At 34.3% G+C, this 18,927-nt stretch overlaps 1 protein-coding gene and 1 long non-coding RNA gene across 3 annotated transcripts in view; one reads left to right on the top strand and one right to left on the bottom strand.

Moving 5' to 3' along the window:
• LOC105832292 (BMP-binding endothelial regulator protein) overlaps positions 1-18,927 on the bottom strand; it is a 49,638-nt gene that overhangs the window by 4,324 nt on the left and 26,387 nt on the right. For both annotated transcript variants that reach the window (XR_001138730.3, XM_012673110.3), the window contains exons 2-10: positions 18,706-18,846; positions 12,765-12,850; positions 6,193-6,292; positions 4,350-4,526; positions 3,697-3,879; positions 2,075-2,334; positions 1,610-1,769; positions 1,330-1,517; positions 561-961 (exon numbers count right to left, since the gene is read on the bottom strand). Coding sequence is in view for 1 of the 2 variants with exons in the window: in XM_012673110.3 (XP_012528564.1) it covers positions 561-961; positions 1,330-1,517; positions 1,610-1,769; positions 2,075-2,334; positions 3,697-3,879; positions 4,350-4,526; positions 6,193-6,292; positions 12,765-12,850; positions 18,706-18,805 (1,655 nt within the window). In the remaining variant the exon portion in view is untranslated. The remainder of the gene's footprint in view (positions 1-560; positions 962-1,329; positions 1,518-1,609; positions 1,770-2,074; positions 2,335-3,696; positions 3,880-4,349; positions 4,527-6,192; positions 6,293-12,764; positions 12,851-18,705; positions 18,847-18,927) is intronic.
• The window catches only part of LOC118644342, a 37,177-nt gene continuing 31,031 nt past the window's right edge, over positions 12,782-18,927 (top strand). The window contains exon 1 of the long non-coding RNA XR_004962153.1: positions 12,782-12,892. This is a non-coding gene — a long non-coding RNA (uncharacterized LOC118644342). The remainder of the gene's footprint in view (positions 12,893-18,927) is intronic.

The following is an 18,927-nucleotide window of genomic DNA, read 5'->3' as shown; positions in this document are numbered from 1 at the left end:
GAAATATTTAAATGCAATAAAAGTTAGATTTTTGAATTGAAATATCGTATACCATTACAATTTTTAATTAATTTATAATTTTAATTTCTTGTTTTACATAAAAATTATGAGAAGTTGAAAATGGTTAATCATTTATAAAAATTTGTATTGCTTTTGATACATGCATATTGTTTTTTACACTACACAGACATGAAACAGTACACTGTGTAACAAATGCAGAAACCTGATCCGCACGAGTTGCACGTATTACTTTTTGTTACAAGTGCGTAAAAATGCTGGAACCAAGAAGGGGACCCTTTTTCGAAGGGGTTCAAGTGGGAAGGTAGGAGGTTTGCATATGTATTATTTTAGGGTCTTCTTGATTTTTCTACGAGTTATACAGTATTTAAATTTAGAAATTATACTGTTTCGTAAACATGTTGAGAGATGTGATAAAACAGATGTGAGGTCTTCTTATATACATTTTTGTAGATTACTTTCTACCCTCGCGCATGTATATACATATACATGTATGTGTCCGTGTATGTATAAAAAAATAAATAAGATTGTATAAAATATACCGTTGATCTTTTCTGTCTCGACAACGTTTCTGTCTGGTAGTATTTCCAAATCTTGGGATTCGGGTGCACATCTTCTTGATGTCACCCACGGCCCAGGATTGACCGAATTGCTGTGGATCCTGCACCACTCGTCCATTCCGCGCAGTAAAGTCGTCTTTGATTTGGGAATTGAAGTTACCACAGAGACCGCATAGTTGACCCCTGTATGACGAAGGCACGGATACTTCAAGAAAACTGATACCATCCCAATGGACTTTGACCCCGATCCACGTTTCAACGATCACACTGTCGTCCGTATGGCTGATGTTCAATTGATTAGCGATGCGATAAGGAATGTCCACCTTCTTTCCGTTTACCTTTACTCTCATTTTTTGGCCAAGATTCACTTTCAAATTGCCGATCTGCAACACAATCACACAAAAACATGAATAGAACAAAATTGTTTTTCTTTCGATTTAATACGATTCTTCTTGAATAGACCAAGAGAGCAGCACCTGAGAGTAGACTCTATTTCGCAATTTCATTAATTAGTCGAAATATATAGTCTCATTTGCATACAATTAAAAGTTATGAATTAAATTGATATTTGAATAGACAATTTTATCACATGAGTGACTTGGTAAAACTTGAAATTGCGATAATAATATTCTATATATGACCCTTTGTAATATTTATTCAAAATTATTTTTAGAAAGTGATGCTTAAATCCATCCCTCTGCTAAAATTTTAAAATATTACAATATTAAAATCATTATGTAATTTAACGAACCTTTATGGCGATAGTTTTGGTCCACGCTGAGAACTTCGTTTTTCTGGCATCATTGGTCACGCGTATGCTGAATGTGTGTGAGAAACAATCGGTAACCAGTTGATACTTGCACGCTCCCTTGAAGCTGTAGTATTTACCGTCAAACGTACGATAGTGAGGGTCTCCGAAAACCGTGCAAACTCCGTCACCTGTAAAACAATTTTAATAATTTTGGAATGTCTTAAATGCGTATTTCATTCCTGTAAGACGTGTAAGATGTGATAACCACTAAGAGACTCACGCTCGACACATCGGGGACAGCACTGACCCTCCGGATGTTCCAACTTGGAATTTGGTGGGCAAGGAAAGTTCATCGGTGGACATTGAGGCATTGCGCAGCGCACTTTGCCCTGTTTGCAGGTGCATGTCTTGCAGGAGTCCAGCTTCCAATTTTCGCCATCCTGCCTAGGACAAAAAAGCTCGTTTAAACCACGACAAGACGGAACGCCTAACGTAAGCAACGTAAATATATACGAAAAAATACCTCGAGCAACTTCACTATTAATGTTTTACTTAAAAGAATATTGGTATTAATTAATTAGGATCAAAATGCTATTATTCAAGTATTATTTTTTCGTTTCTGATTATGTAACTTCTATACGTCGAAATTTCGCAACTATACGATTCTCTCAGTTCAATTTCTCATTTCGCAATCACGTTGCTTGCGCGACGGATAAGATTGCGAATAAAAGCGTGTGATACTCGCCACATAAGTTTTTCCGCCGTAGGAGCAAGACGCTCTGCTCTCCTCGACGAGCGAACATTGTGGGCAACAACGGTTGACTTGTGTCACCTGGTGCTCTCTGGGGCACTCCAGTACCGGACAGGTCTCCCTTACGCACGAGATTGCCGAATTGTCGCAGGTGCAACGCGTGCAGTGATCCACATAAAATTCAGTACCCGATTTATGCAAACGCGTGCCGAGCATGCACGCACCTTTCGGAGGAGAAAAGAATCTTGCGCTGCCTGTGTGACAGAAGCAGTGTGTTCTTAATCTTTTAACTTTTTTTCTTGACATACACACATACGCTACCACATGATCGCGCTATAAGCAAAATAGTTTGCTAAGTCGTTCTCTTGTCGTGCTTATCAATTATTACGAATTATTTTCTTACCCGCAACCGTATCTGTCTAATGTTATCTGCAGTCTACAAGTGAGCTCCACAAGTGCGTACTTGTAGGCAATGATATTTACAAATTTTATGCTAATTTTATGTAGTATTGTTTAATTTATGCAAATCTTGACGCTTGTATTTCTATTCGATCCATAAATATCGCTATATATTTCATATTTTGCATTATATTTATAACGCAGAATTTGAAAGTTGCAGTGAGATATGCACGGTTAAATGGCAGCTCGTATTCTTGGATGGCTAGATGACAATCATAATATTACGTGTACATGTGGCTGGTTTTTGCGCAATTGCGACATTGGAAAATAATCAGATTCGTATAAAACCGGTTCGCGCCTCTGGTATTGTGAGAGAGATCGGAATGACCTATAAATTCAAAGTGACTTTAATTGTTTGTGCAATTGCCTAGAAAATGTTCCTTTTGAAAAATGTCGAAATAAAACTCCGATCGCTATTAATTTCGATCGTTCGGCATTGAATGCTTACGCAATAAGGCAATCCCGTATCTCCCATCTCTATAACATACATATATCTTTAATATTATACCTATATATTATACTTAGCGAGTTTGTACGTCGTAAAAGACTAATAACGTGTTATTATCGAATCTGAATTGAAAATATGTGCAAATAAAAGTAAGAAATGTCACAAGGAGAAAAGAAAATGCTATTATGTATTTGGTTTCGGTGCTTAATATTTCAAATTAAAAATAAATTAATATAAGAAACAACGATGAGCAATATAAAATAAAAGTTATAAATAAACAAAAATTGCTAATAATAAAAATATAATAATAGTAAATAATAATAAATAACGTAACCAGATTATATAACATGATGTATCATTTTATATCGATTTTTTAATTGATATAGAATCTTTTATTTTAATAAATTGTGTACTAATACGTGCGCGCGCGCGCGTATTGTCGGACTTGAAGTTTCAGTTGTGGTAATCAATCTGAATCCGGAAATAATATCAAGCTAAATTGACTCAAATTAAATTGATCAGTTTTAATAATAAAACTGCGAACATCTTAAAATGTTGTAAATTTATTGTAAAATATGTTGTAAGGAATAAACCTTTTTTTTAAACACACACAATTCGAAGGTTCATTATCTTAGAGAAAGATAATTTCTTTTCAGAGCAGAGGCGCGATATTTATCTGGAATAATAAAAGTTATATAATTCCTTTTACCTCGACAGTACGGGCAGCATTCGCCGGATTCGTCGACGATCCTTGAAGCAGGACAATTGAGAGTAGGACAGGCTTGCTTCGCGCAGGTGAGATGTCCTTTATTGCACTTGCAAGTTACACAGGGATCCTCCGTCGTAGTCACTGACCTATCCTCTGTTACTTTCTGTCCATTTACCAAGCATCCTGCAAAATGCAGCACGCTCGAATATTTCGCGCGTCTAGCTTTTTTTCTCTGTCTTCGGACGTGAAGTCACTGTACTTTTGACTGCGTTAAAATATGAATTTATGCGAAACACATATATCAACGCGGAAAAGACGCGCTATACAAAAAAACCGTCGTGCTGTCTACGATACGGGGACGTCGCGTTAAATTTACGGAGTTACGTGAATTCTTGAAGAAAAAGAAAAAGAGAATATTACAACATATGTACGTTATCGTCCGTTTGTTTTTCAGCGGATTGAAATGGCGCTGTAATTTTCAATCATTATCGTTCTCCCCTCGTTATATCGGCGGAACATTCCAGTCTTAATTGCGCGGTGGGATATATTCAGGGGATCGTGAGAAATATTTGTGAGATTGCCGTGGGTAATTAGCAGCAGCAACAGCAGCAGCAACATTAAAGCGTGCAAAGAAAGAAGAAAAAGTTACGCACCTTCGCATATGGGACAACATTGGCCAGGTGGAGCCGCTTTTGGATGAGAGCAGGGCGTGTAACATCGTAGCCTTGACTCGGTAATGACGCCCGCTTTACAGGTGAATATTTGGCAGGGATCGTTTTCCTCTGTCCATTCCGTGTCCGAAGCATGATAAATGCCGTTCTGTACGCACCCTGCGATACGTAAAAGTGACCGCAGTCCTCTGAGTACAATCATTTGTGCTCGAAATCGCATGTTAAATAGTTTACACATTTTATCAAATTTAAGTCAAGACTATTGCACGGTAAAAAAAAAACATCGTAACTAATTAGAACAAAACTGATATTTGCTGCAGACTCTTGGATGCTGAATACGAATCCAATTTTTAAATTGCTCTATTATGTTGTTTCATAATTTTGAGAAATTTATAATTAAATTTGCAAAAAAATTATTTTTATGTAAGTATGTATTTTATCCTATTGTGACTACAATGTATGACGCGCTAGAGAAGTTTTATTACAATCAGAATTAAATATATTGTTTAAATTTTTCAGCCCTAAAAGGAAATTTTTTTGTTGACTGTGATAAAATAAGATATGACGTATTCATATGATATATTCACATATATAATAAGATATTCATGATTAAATAGGGAGTTTATTGTATAAAAAGCTGTAAATAAGATTTAAAATAACTTTTAGATATGTTTATTTAAATTTGAAGCTTTTTTAGGTTGCTGAATATGAATTCGATTTTAAAAATAACGAATTTAAAATAATGATTTTAATATAGCGGTTGACAGAATTTAAAAAATATCCGGATTGTTACTAAAATTTATGTATAGACATCTTTTATGATACTGAATACGAGTGCATTTTAATATTAAAATTGATAAATTCAAAATGATGGAATTAGTACAGCAAATAAAAATTAAATCTTGGAATTTTTAAATATTAGCAAGAATGACATACAGGGATCCCTCCCCTATATTTCCTTTTACATATCTTATTAATTGACACAAAAAATTCTTTTTAAGGGCAAAAAGTTCTTACGATGCATACTTAATTGTAATAAAACTTCCTCAGAATGTAATACATCAGAATATAGTTAGAATATGACGAAGTACACAAAAATAACTCTTGTGTAAATTTAATTGCAAATTTCTAAAAATTGTGAAGTAGCAATTTGGAAACCAGATTCGTATTTGGCATTTCAAAAATTAGTCTTGTTCTAATATAAAACAAAAACAATTTTATTGGATTGTGTTTGTATGTAATTCAAAATGGCACACTTGAATAAATAATCAAATGTATATGTTTAGCTTTTGGATAAATATGGAAATATTTATCTCGTGTGCTGTTTAGTAATGCTGTTAGTTACAATATTACGTTTGACTCCCAATGTTTCGTGATTTATCTTTATATATAGATTTTTTTTCGGTGTATATTTCATTGAAACACTTTCCGGGTAGATTTCGTCTTTGGCAGGCGCTATGCGGCAAGCGAACTTACGTCATCATTAGCATAATTAATAGTGGATGATAAGTGGAAGTCCGCGCATGTGTCAGCTACGTTTCGTAAACAGAGACAGCCGCGAGAGGCTGTGACGCTAAAGTTCCTCGGGTTTATCATCATGTCGGCAAACAGAAGCGCCTTTGTGCCCCGGGAACAATGCTCCGCCGGCCGAGCATTCCGCGGAGTTTTCGCCTTTCGTTCTTACCGCCGCGCCGTGCCGCCGACGTACCCCCCTACTCCTTCCCTATTTCTTTCCTCACCATCCCCGCACGGCCGCGGGCAAGCCCGAGCCAATTAGAATGATTAAGATAATTAGACGAATTAGCGGAACGGACAAGCATCCTACCTGTGCATTTGTGACAGCACTCGTCGTCGCGCGGGTCCACCAGCGCGTAGCAACCTTCGATGTTCGGGCATTGTTGCTTTAAACACTCCACAAATCCGTTCTGAAAAGGAAAGGGGGCGAAAATTTATTTCTCTCGCGTATACGAGTAGTATGATGAGCTTGGATGATTCCAAAGTCGCAAAACTGTCTATTATATTTTAGCATTTTATGTGCCTCACGTAAAATGTCAATTTCCAAGATATTCCGTAGATTGTGGATTTCTCTGGTGAGAGAAAAATTTTTGACACATTTATAATCCTATAATATAAGGGAAAGAGGGAATATATATCTCTTTTGCTATAAATATGATTTATTATACGTTCTTGGAACAGAATCCCTTGCACTATCCGCCGGACAATAAATCCAACGTGATGACTTGCTGAAATTACCAATTACTCGCGGAGTTTCGTCGAAGAGATAATTTCGTCACGTTTTGACGACACCTTGATGAGAGGATCTCGCGATGCGCGAGCCGCGAGAGAAAAAGAGTGGACAGCTCTAAATATAACGTATTATGAATCGGGAATTTGGTCGGCGATTGAGTCACGCGTCGCGACAGCGAAACTCTGGCTTCATTTTTTGTTTATCGCCCGTCTTGTTCCTGTTTATCGTTCCACGTTATCGCGTGGTTCTAGTAATTATTTCTCCGATTATCGCGCGGACTCTATAATTGAGTCTTTACGGATTTATCTTCTGTCAGAATTACGTAAACTAATAATTTAACGTGGATCGGACGATCGCACATGTATCAGACGCGCGAGACAGACCTAATTAAGCATGCCGCGGAAGAAAGATCCCTGCTTTTTAGGCTCCCTCGCCTAAAATCGACATTTTTACGCAACTCGCTCAAAAATCAATTAATCATTTCCGTAATAAACACGAAGAGAGATAAAAACAAGCAAAAACGATCATAAACAAAAACTTGGGGGAAAAACAAAGCTTAATAAAGTAAAAAAGTTTAAATAAAAATTACTTGTGTAATAATTATAAATTCATAAACCCGATTTTTACTTTATTGTTAAAATCTTTAAATTATCTTATTTCTTCATTTAATTGCACCGTAATCATACGTATTTGTAATACTCTATAATTTAATTAGCTATATATATTAATTAATTATATTTTTTATTTAGAAATAGAGGGCAACTCGGGGCATAACGAGATCCCTTTATAGAGATGCTGCAATATGATGAAATATAATTAATTGTATCTAATAATTTCCACATTATTAGTCCAGTTTTCATACTGGAATACTGTTATTTTTTGTGGAATTTATATATAATTAATATGTATTTATATTTCGTATATAATAATTGTATATGTAAAAAAATGAGAATCAGAGTTATGGAATAAAGAGTCGATAGTGCTATATAATGTTAAATAGAGAGAAAATATAGTTATTATGCAGTTTCTATTAAATTTGAATTTGTTTCCGAAACGACTTTAAAACTTGTTCAGAAAAAAAAAAACAATTGTGATGAAATTGTGACATAATCTCATTATCCTATCTAAAAAAGGAGATGTTAAATCAAATCGAATTTATTGTTGCCGCTTTTCCGAGATGCTGATTGGCTGTCTCGCTATCTCGTTGTTAAGTGCGTTGTGACTTTCTTCACTTCGTGTCATTTCCAGCTGTCAAACTACTTCGTGTCATTTTCAGCTGTCAAACTGTCACTTTTGATAGTTGATTGAAATAATTACAAAAAATCAGGGAAAAAGAAAAAAGAGCCAAATAAAAAATATACGAGAGGAAGAGAGAGAGAGAGAGAGAGAGAGAGAAAGAGAGCGAGAGAGAGAGAGAGAAGGGGGGGGAGAAGTAAGAATCCTTTCTAAAAAAGGGCATGGCATCGATACTCGCATCTCTCGAAGTATTGTTGTCGCTTTTCCGCGATGCCGATTAAACGTGTGTGAAGTTAGCATCTCAAAGTTTAGCATCTCATAAAAATACTGCAGAATTACTTGCATCCAGCATAGTTCTACAGTTCTTGATAGGTATCAACAATAGTTCCGTTGAATTATTTATTTTAATTAAAATTTTATAAATGAGATGCTAACTTCCAAAATCACATAATAGCATCTCACCGTATTTTGAATATACGAACACAGAGAAGACTAAATCTATAGAGTCCTATCATTTAGAGACGTTCTATCAATAGTTCTGATGGTTAAATTAATGAAAAAATAATTTTTTGTTACAAAACATACGTATATATGCGTGTACGTCTGCGCACGTGGATTTGGTGTAACTGACATCTCAGATAGACAAAATTAGTTAATTTAAAAATTTTAAAAGTATTTTTCAACAACTATCTAAATGGGAAACTTATATTTATAGGTCTAGACATGAGATACTGGTTGAATATTGATAGTTCTGTTTTTTTTAACGCAGTTCCCATATAGATACGGACGCGTACAATAGTTTTTAAAAAAGTTATGGTGTTATAATTAATAAAAACATTTTTTAAAAAATTATTTTTCCCGAAAAACTTGAATTTCTAAGGCTACACGTCAAGTGCTAATCGAATATCGACAGATCTATTTATATTAACGTAATTTTCATATAATTCGGGACGCGTACAATATGTTTCTATAAAGTTCAGGTGATATAATTAATTAGAACATTTTTTAAACAATTATTTTTCCCAAAAAACTTGAATTTCTAAGGCTACACGTCAAGTGCTAATCGAATATCGACAGATCTATTTAATATAACGTAATTCTCATATAGTTAGGGACGCGTACAATATGTTTCTATAAAGTTCAGCTGATATAATTAATTAGAACATTTTTTAAACAATTATTTTGCCCGAAAAACTTGAATTTCTAAGGCTACACGTCAAGTGCTAATCGAATATCGACAGATCTATTTATTTTAACGTAATTTGCATATAGTTCGGGACGCGTATAATATGTTTCTATATAGTTCAGGTAATATAATTAATTAAAACATTTTTTAAACAATTATTTTGCCCGAAAAACTTGAATTTCTGAGGCTACACGTCAAGTGCTAATCGAATATCGACAGATCTATTTATTATAACGTAATTCTCATATAGTTAGGGACGCGTACAATATGTTTCTATAAAGTTCAGGTGATATAATTAATTAGAACACTTTTTAAACAATTATTTTGCCCGAAAAACTTGAATTTCTAAGGCTACACGTCAAGTGCTAATCGAATATCGACAGATCTATTTATATTAACGTAATTCTCATATAGTTCGGGACGCGTACAATATGTTTCTGTAAAGTTCAGGTGATATAATTAACTAAAACATTTTTTAAACAATTATTTTGCCCGAAAAATTTGAATTTCTAAGGTTACACGTCAAGTGCTAATCGAATATCGACAGATCTATTTATTTTAACGTAATTCTCATATAGTTCGGGACGCGCACAATATGTTTCTATAGAGTTCAGGTGATATAATTAATTAAAACATTTTTTAAACAATTATTTTGCCCGAAAAACGTGAATTTTTAAGGCTGGACGTAAAGTGCTATTCGAATATCGACAGATCTATTTATTTGAACGTAATTCTCATATAGTTCGGGACGCGTACAATATGTTTCTGTAAAGTTCAGGTGATATAATTAACTAAAACATTTTTTAAACAATTATTTTGCCCGAAAAATTTGAATTTCTAAGGTTACACGTCAAGTGCTAATCGAATATCGACAGATGTATTTATTTTAACGCAGTTTTCATATAGTTCTGGACGCGAACAGTAATTTTCTAAAGAGTTGCGGTGATATAATTAATTAAAACATTTTTTTAAATATTATTTTGCCCGATAAACTTGAATTTTGGGGGCTAAAGGTGAGATGTTTGTCACAAATATCGACAGTTCTATTTATTTCAACGCCATTCTCATATAGTTTCGGACGCGTACAATAAGTTTCTAAGAAGTTCCGGTAATATAATTAATTAAAACATTTTTTAAACAATTATTTTACCCGAAAAACTTGAATTTTGAAAGCTGGACGTGAAGTGCTTATTGAATATCGACAGATTTATTTATTTTAACGCAGTTTTCATATAGTTCCGGACGCGTACAATAATTTTCTAAAGAGTTCGCCAGAAAGTGAAAGTTTTGAAAATTGATTGAAAATTAACAGGTAACATTACATATAATATATTATAATTTTTAATTTATTTAAAGGGGATTAAGTATGGAGTGAAAGTATGTAAGAGTGATATTAAGAAACATGAAAATATAATATAATTACTAATTTGTGTTTAGAGAGAGAGAGAGAGGGGCGGAGGGTGGAGAGTGAGAGAGCGTGAGAGATAAAGACGAGGATTAAATAAGAACGTAAAATGTAAGAGTAATATTGAACAATATGAAAATAATATAATTAATATCATTAATAATATAATTAGTAATTTAGAGAGGGGGAGAAGGAGCGTGAGATAGAGAAGGGCATTAAATATGATAAAGTGTGTGAGAGTAATATTACAGAAGAAAAAAAAGTGCAATGTTCAATATAAAAATGCTAAGTGGCGCGCGCGAAGCGCGCGCATTGTTGTGTTCTAGTGCCCTGCATAAAAACCATATCCAGGTTTATTTTACTCTTTACTCTTTCTAAATTAATAATTTTGTCTATCTAACCCGTTTTATAATATTTTTTGCTTGTTTATTTAAATGATTGTTTTACGATTAAATTTGTGTTTTGCTTATAAATATTTGAAAGAATATTTTAGTGACAAACAAAAATTAATTTATTCTTGTTTGCCACTAAAATATTCTTTCGAATATCTACAAACAAAACACAAGTTTTCAATAATATTTGTAACATCTTCGATAATATTTCCAATAATAATATACTTATGTCAAGTATTAAAAAATTGTACTGTAAATTATACAGCTTTAAAATATAGCATATAGTTATTATTAATAATATTATAGTAATGACCACTTTAAAAATGAAATTCCTGACTTTAATCATTTTACTATGCAATTGCACAGTAAAATGCAATTAAAAAACTAAGTAATTTTGTAAACATGAATAATCACATAATTAGAGAAAGTAATAAATAAGAAATATGAGAAGAAATAAAACGCTCAGCCACTCGTCTAGCTAGAGTTAAACGTTCGTTTATTTAGGCGATTTATGATCGTGTCTCATAAATCGCGAGTGATTGATTGCGGCCAACCGCTTCGGCGCAACAAACAAATAATTATGTCACACGCCGCTGCCAGCATGCCGCTCGTTACAGTAGCAATCGCAGCAGCACCAGCAGCAGCAGCGGTAATGGCAGCGGTAGCAATGCTGGCGTTGGCGGCAGCGGGGCGAAAACAAGAAGCCTCATCTCTGTCGGCCACGAGTCGCCGAGTCAATGAACTAAACGCGCAAATAAATCGCCGCGGTCGCGCTAAAGATCATACGCGATGCAAGTCGCCGCGGTGTGTCGGGAGAGATGCAACGAGGCTACGCGGCGCGTCATAAGATGCACGCGCAAACGACCGACGGACAGCCGTTCGTAGGTGCGTATGTGTGTGCGTGCGTGCGTGCGTGCGTGCGTACGTGCGCTATGCAACCGCGAATCAATCGTGTCGAACGGATCGATGTGGAAATTCCTCTCTTTTGACCTCCCGAACCAGGCCAAGCTACTTTAACCCCTTTAACCGTTCCGTCACCACATGGCGTTGCCACTCGTCGTGTCTCGTGTTTGATAACGACACAATCTACGAACTGGACTATGAAAACGGTCACGCATCTCTCCCCTCCCCCTTTCCTTGGTTTCCCTCGCGGTTTCTTCATTCCCTCCCTCCCTGACACCCCTCCCGCCGACCCCGCCGATCTTTCTCTTTAAGAGGAGAACCGGCGTATCGAATACGACCAGACGGATTTTTTCGCGATTCCCGCTAGTCTTGCCGGCGCGTCACTCGATACATACGTGTTTCTCGCCTGCTATTCTCCCTCTGCTCGCATTCCTCTTTCGTATTGAAATTATTTCGCGTTATTGTACATACACGAGACGTTTCTCATTTGCGTTATTCTTTGGTTATTCGGATTCGAAATCAATTCTTCATCGTTCTGTAAATTATATCTCAACTCTTGAATTACTCAACCACATAGAGTTTGATTTATTACGAATTAATGTACCTTTGCCAGCTTTCCAATTTACAACACTACGTGTCTTGATTTGACAGTGAAATTGGGATAAAATCTAAAGATGTTATTTTTGACGACTTCAAATATTAAAATTAATTTCGAACTTTTGCAGCTACGAATTTTGAAGTTAACTTCAAACTTTCAAAGTTCGAAGTTTCAATAATTCAAAAGTTCAAAATTTATCTAGTTAACTTGAAACTTCAAAGTTTGAAGTTAACTTTAAACTTGGAACTTTCGAACCCTTAAAGCTTCGAATACTTGGAATTGTCAAGAGCTAACAGTTTTAATCTTAAGGGACGTCTTTCCCTTAAGTTCTCGAAAGACGAAATTCGTCTGTCTTGTCAAATTTTTACGGCATCTATTCAATTGTAATTTCGCGTGCCATTAGAGGTCGATTAAGCGTGTGCAGTTTACCTTGCAGATGCAGCGGAAGCAACTGGTGTTCAAGATCTTGTCGACGGTGATGTCTTCCCCCTCGGTGTCGCAGGTCTCACGGCTTCCTGTAATCGAACAGCAACAATCGCAATGAAAAGAACGAACAGGTAGAGTATAATATACGCTTGAGCGTGGTATCGGTTTTATATCACACCGCAATATCCCGATACGGCGAGTGCGATAGAGACGCTATAACACAACACAGTATTCTAATCGTTCGACTTCGTCCAATCGATTTCGTATGCTAGGAGCTTCCTCGTACACATTGTACGTGAGCCGAAACGTTCATAGGTTTACTGTTACATTTTGGATTGCGATTGCGCATGATGGACGCGTGGTGGATTGCTTCTAATAATCATTTCTAGTAACGTTCTAATATTATGAGACTTCCACCATTCGCTGAATTTAATACAATACACTGAAACGTATTTTAGAAATTGCGAGCAAGCGAGATACCGCTTTCTCCGTAATTGACTCGCGATTAGAATTAGAATTAAGTCTTTGTAAGTTAAGCTAATTTCAAGTAGCATAATTTTAAATAGCAGATAGAGTTTTACTCGGTAAGCTTCTTTCAGAATAATTTCCGATTGAAATTGTTTGTGAAATTATATATGAGAAACATATATATTTTGTAATTGAGTTTTTTTGAATTTAAGATCACTGTGGTGAACTTTTTCACTGACGAACTTCCTGGTTTTTTTTAAATCCCGTTCCTCCTCATTCTCGTTATCGTGTTGCCCTATAAACAATTAGGCGCGACAACGCCGTACAGAACGTACCTTAGGACGCATCCCGGTTGTTAAATTGTCCATTTCCCAGCGAAAATCATGTCGCGCTCCGCTGCTAGGTCGACGAAGCCGCCATCACCAACGTCCCTCCCGGTTCCCTCGCACACGTATTCCTGCACACTTTAAGCAACTTTTTTGTAAAACTCCATTTCTCTCTCTTTCTCTCTTTTCTTTATTTATACTCTCAAAGCGTAATCCGGATCGTTAAATTTCAACCAAATATCGCTTGTTTTCTATTTTCAAATTTCCATTCAAATATAGGAGAGAGCGCGTGAGTGATCATTTTATTCCTACTATTTGCGACTTTATATACTTTTAATTATTTGTTCAGATAAAATAGCACATTCTAGAGCAGAATAAAATATCGCCTTTCTCACTTTTCTTTTTGTCTTTCCTTCTCATTCGTCTTCTCAATAGAGACGATAAGTTTGGCGTTTTTTTCCCTCGACAAAGCGCTTTGTGTACTCTGTCACTGCTCTCAGAGATTTAACGCGTCGTGCAGTTTTCGAGGTGGATATCATATCGTCTATTCCTTCGACTTATTTATCTATTCATGAAAAATCTCACGAGAGAGAATCAATTAGATATTTGCTTCATTGATGACTTTTCGGATGAACGATTGTAAAATTTTTGAATACTGTCACTTTCTATTAAGAATATTTAAAGATTTATATTTTATCGCACATGCATAAATTGTTCGATTCTAAAATTTGTCTTGTCTTAACACGTTTAAAAAGATTATATTAATATTTTTATTTTATAATAATGAAATCAAAAGTTTGTGAGTACAATAAAGTATTTTAAAATAATAAATAAAAAAGTTACATAAAACAAAAGAGTTTATAACATAATTTAATATAGCATTTTAAAATCAATATAAGTATTTTTGCGAAATGTGTAAGAAACAAAAAATACTTAATTTCTATCAATTTATAATTTAAGAATCCGTTTCGAGAGGAGAATTGATTTAATAATTTTCTTATCTTTTTCCCGAGATTGAGAAATTAATTTTGTAATAGTGTCATAAAAATTATTGCGTGAAAAAGCAAGCAGAAATAAGTAGAATTGATTATTCATTTCAATCGAGCGATAACTTTCGTAACTTTTCTCGGAACTCCCCGAAGATATATCAAATGCCGACTATCAAAGTGAAAGCGGTTAGTATTGTGACTATTAAATAGATAGTGACATCATGAGAACTCACGTTGTAATAATAAGTGGCAGTAATCAGAGATTCCTCGTTCGTTTTCGAGACATTAATGCTAATATTATTAACACGAATAACAATTATTATATTCTCCTGTCGCTTTTGTTAACTATTGGAGAAAAAACTTTGGTATATTACTTCAAAGTGCGCAGGAATGCGTGTGCAAGAAAAGTTGGTTGGCGTTCACGACCGTTTCCCTCTAAACACTTTTCTTCTTTCTTTCCTTCCTTTTTATTTATCTGTACATTCCTTTCCTTCATTCGCCCAGTATATTTTGCCCGTGATCTTCCACGGAAAAGCGGCGAAACGCGTGTAATAAATCACGAAACATTTGCGTATGCTTGCCATGTAAGTAACAGTTTTGCACCACAACCTCTCTTTCTCCTTTATCTCTCTTAATTACTTTCTTTCATCTCTTCATTTTTCTTTTTCTCTATCTCTTTGCCATCTCTTCCGGATGCTTTTATCTTTTTCCTTGTGCTCCTCGAGCTATTTGCACGGTTAAAAACTCGGAGAGCAGTCTGAAGAGAGCGCGCAAAAAGTGGCGTGAAATTCATGCCATTCATTCGACAGATGCGAATTTACGGGTGAAATAAACGTAGTTAAATTTTGTATAATCAAAGAAAATAGTACTCCATTTGTCATTATAATTATACACATTTGGTTATGGAAGCTATAGTATTTATTTATTGTTCATTTTCTATGACAACATTACTAAAAAGTCGTAGCTTTTTAGTCTACAAAAAATAATTATGACAAGAATTCAATGTACTGACCTAATAATACTTTTACTCTTTTACAATTAATAGATTAAATTGTTATAAAACTGTATTTAAAAATGATATGACAACTTTACAATTTTAATTGATTCGAAACATTTAAACTGAAAACTTAGTTTTTTAAATGTCGTTGGACCAAATAAGTAATATATAAAAGAATTTGATTTTTTTTACATATGAAGGGAAAATGGACAATGAATTATGTAAAGAATTATTATTTATATACATAAGTACCATAATTTTCAAAAAAAGAATGTGGATGTCATTAGCATGTATATACGTAGCATTAAAACATTAAATTAAAATTGAAATTAAATTTTACATAAATACACTAAAAAAAAAAGTTTGGTAATAACAAACAATTCTGGATAATAGCCACTAAACTTTTATGAAATAGTATTTCAATTAAATGTTCAGTTAATATAACCAAATAGTTAATAATATTTAGTAATCCTCTTTAGCAACTGTTTAGTTAACAGTTGTTTGACTATTATATATTTATTATTGACTATTATTATATTTATTATTAAATATTTAATTACACACACAGCAATTATAAATATTTAATTATCTTTTTACTATAAAATGAAATTTAATTCTATACTGATAGAAGAATATGTGATATTTGCAACTGTAATTGCATAGTAAAATAATTATAATCAGAAATATAATTTTTATAGTATTATAATAATATTAGTAGTAATAATCGTATACTTATAGTGATGCAAACTATGAAAAAATCTTGAATAATATTACTTTTAAATTTTATTTATTAATCTAGGAGTTTTGATTATAATCTAATTATAACACAGCTTAATTTTTATATTAATTATTAAGTGACGATTAGTTTTTAATTGAGATTTAGTTGTCAATTATGTATGTGTATGTATAACAGTAGAAAACTAGAATGGATTAAGAACATGATGAATTAACTCGTTTTTTCGCGTCTTTTTTTTTTAGACCAAACAAAATTTGAGTATTTTATTCTAAATTTTATTCTAAATTTGGTACAACACAGGAAATAACTTTAAAGTCAGTTTAAAATATAAAATATAAACAAAAATAATGTACTTTAATATTCTTTTTACTATATTTTACCATAACATATCGTGTATTTCATAAAATATCGAGAAGAGATTTGTAATAATAAATTAGAAAATAAATATAAAAGTACCAGTTACGTATGTATTTCTAAATATATTAAACATTTTAAATTGCAAATTTTTGCTTGCAGTTGAAAATTTGAAACGAAAGACACTGACGCCTTATGTGCAGTGCCATAGTTTAGGATTAATTGTCGGACGAAAGAAAGTCGCGCCGCGTGAACTTAATCGGTCTTGGGCGGCGCTAATGCGGCGCTAAGACGGGCGCTCTCCTTATGAGATACGGTATCCCGTGGCTCCGGCGCGGCGCGGCGTATCGAAGCGTTTATGGAGCCGTACTTTAGCCTCGTGACTTTAGCGAAACAGCGCGGGTCGGTCGCCGATTAGCCCCGGATAGGCAACGGGAAATGCTCTTTGCCGACGAACGCGGCCAATTTCTAAGATGCACTTAGCCCACCGTAGCATACGTTACACATAATCGTATAAAAGCAAAAGGCAGAGGGAGGAGACCAGAAAGGATTAACGCACTCGTTACACTCGGCATAAGTGGTCGTTCAGACCGAACTTACTGCTGGTTGTTGTTTCACGTAGATTATTATGCACGCAATTATGGATGCAATTTTCGACGAAAATTACGTACACGCGCAAAAATGCCCAGGATGTCATTATTATCGGATTGACTTCGTGAAATCGACTGTGTCGTTGACTGATGTCTTACAATTTTCTATACGTGCAATTAATGATCGTAAAACATGAGATCAAATCAGTCGTCTTAATAAGAATATCAATGCACAAAATTATGTCCTAATTATATTAAGCTGAATTATTTGGATAATTTGCAACAATCATATGATAATTAAATTACGAACTTCAATTATAAAACAGTTATACGGAATAAAAGAAATTTTGTATTATCTTAGTTGAGACTCGACCTTTTTAATTCTTAATTAAAGTCTTTTTATTATAAATCTCTGCATTCAAATCAAATCTCATTTTATTATGATTAGGTGAATTCATAAAGAGAGTGAAACATTAAGCTCCATTAAGCTTCATTCAAATAAAGCCTCATTGGATAAAACATCAGGTTAAATTTAACCACAAGTTAACCAGATAATGGAAAACTGGGGCTAATTCGACACCGATAATTCACATAAACTTGCGGATGAACAAAGCAGCAATTCTTATGAGAATGCGAGGCAGACACGGCGACCTGCTCCGCGATGATTCGTACGAGCTGTGAGATTCGACTCGATTCCGGCGCAAATAGAACGGCAGATAATGGAGATAGGCTAAGAATAGAGCATTTAAAAGACGTAAATGGAGCGTGACGGACTCGCGAGCGCGCTGCGAGATAGCAAAGCAACTGAAATCGGGAATTCGATCCCTTCGGCAGTAATATTCATACATAGCTCTTGTCAGGTCGTATTTGTATACGTATTCGTATAACATGAAGTGTCACTCGATACAATTATTACGAAACGCGAACGCAAATAAGACAAAAACAATAGTTTTATGCTGCCCTTAATTAATACGCGTTATTTCTGCCTTTTCGTTGATTTTTTTATATCAAGAGAATATTCTAAATTATTATTAAGAGATCATAATTTTACTATAATTTTAGGAAAATTTAACTAAACTCTATTTTATAATATAATTATATTTTACAACATTGTTATTTTAATTTATTTTACGATATAAAATTATACTTTATAACATAAAATAAATTGTTTAAATTATAATAAATTTTACTAAATTATAATAACATTTTTTGAAATATAATGTTGCCTACAAGTATTATGATTTTAAAGGTAAATTCTGAGAGATTTTTTTCATGTGCCATGAATATATTATATGTATCGAGAACTCTCGGAGAACAACACGATGGCACTTCTCGTATACTAATCTGGATGCAGCCGAACGGCATCGATTGAGTTTCGATGTTGGCACCCTTTTGAGTCTGATCATTAGTCAGCTATCAAAATAACACGCTTGCAATCGTTGCATGCGTCGTTGCTGGGCTTTATGTGCGCTCATAATACTCACCTATTATACTTTCCGAGGCGGCGTCGCAACGGTGTACCGTCGAAAGAAAGGCCAGGGCCAAAGCCAAAGCCAGTGGCGAAGGTAATCGTGTCAGTTCCATGTTTAGATGCACCAGATTTTAGACTTTGCCGCAACAATTTACTGAAAAAAAAAAAAAAAACAAGATAATCATTAATCCCATGACTTTATGTGCTTATTTTCTTCGATTCATCAATATAATCG

Source organism: Monomorium pharaonis, chromosome 2 (assembly GCF_013373865.1).
Source record: "Monomorium pharaonis isolate MP-MQ-018 chromosome 2, ASM1337386v2, whole genome shotgun sequence".
Taxonomy (NCBI): domain Eukaryota; kingdom Metazoa; phylum Arthropoda; class Insecta; order Hymenoptera; family Formicidae; genus Monomorium; species Monomorium pharaonis.
Note: the sequence above shows the minus strand (reverse complement) of the source record. Positions and strands in the feature narration are given on the sequence as shown.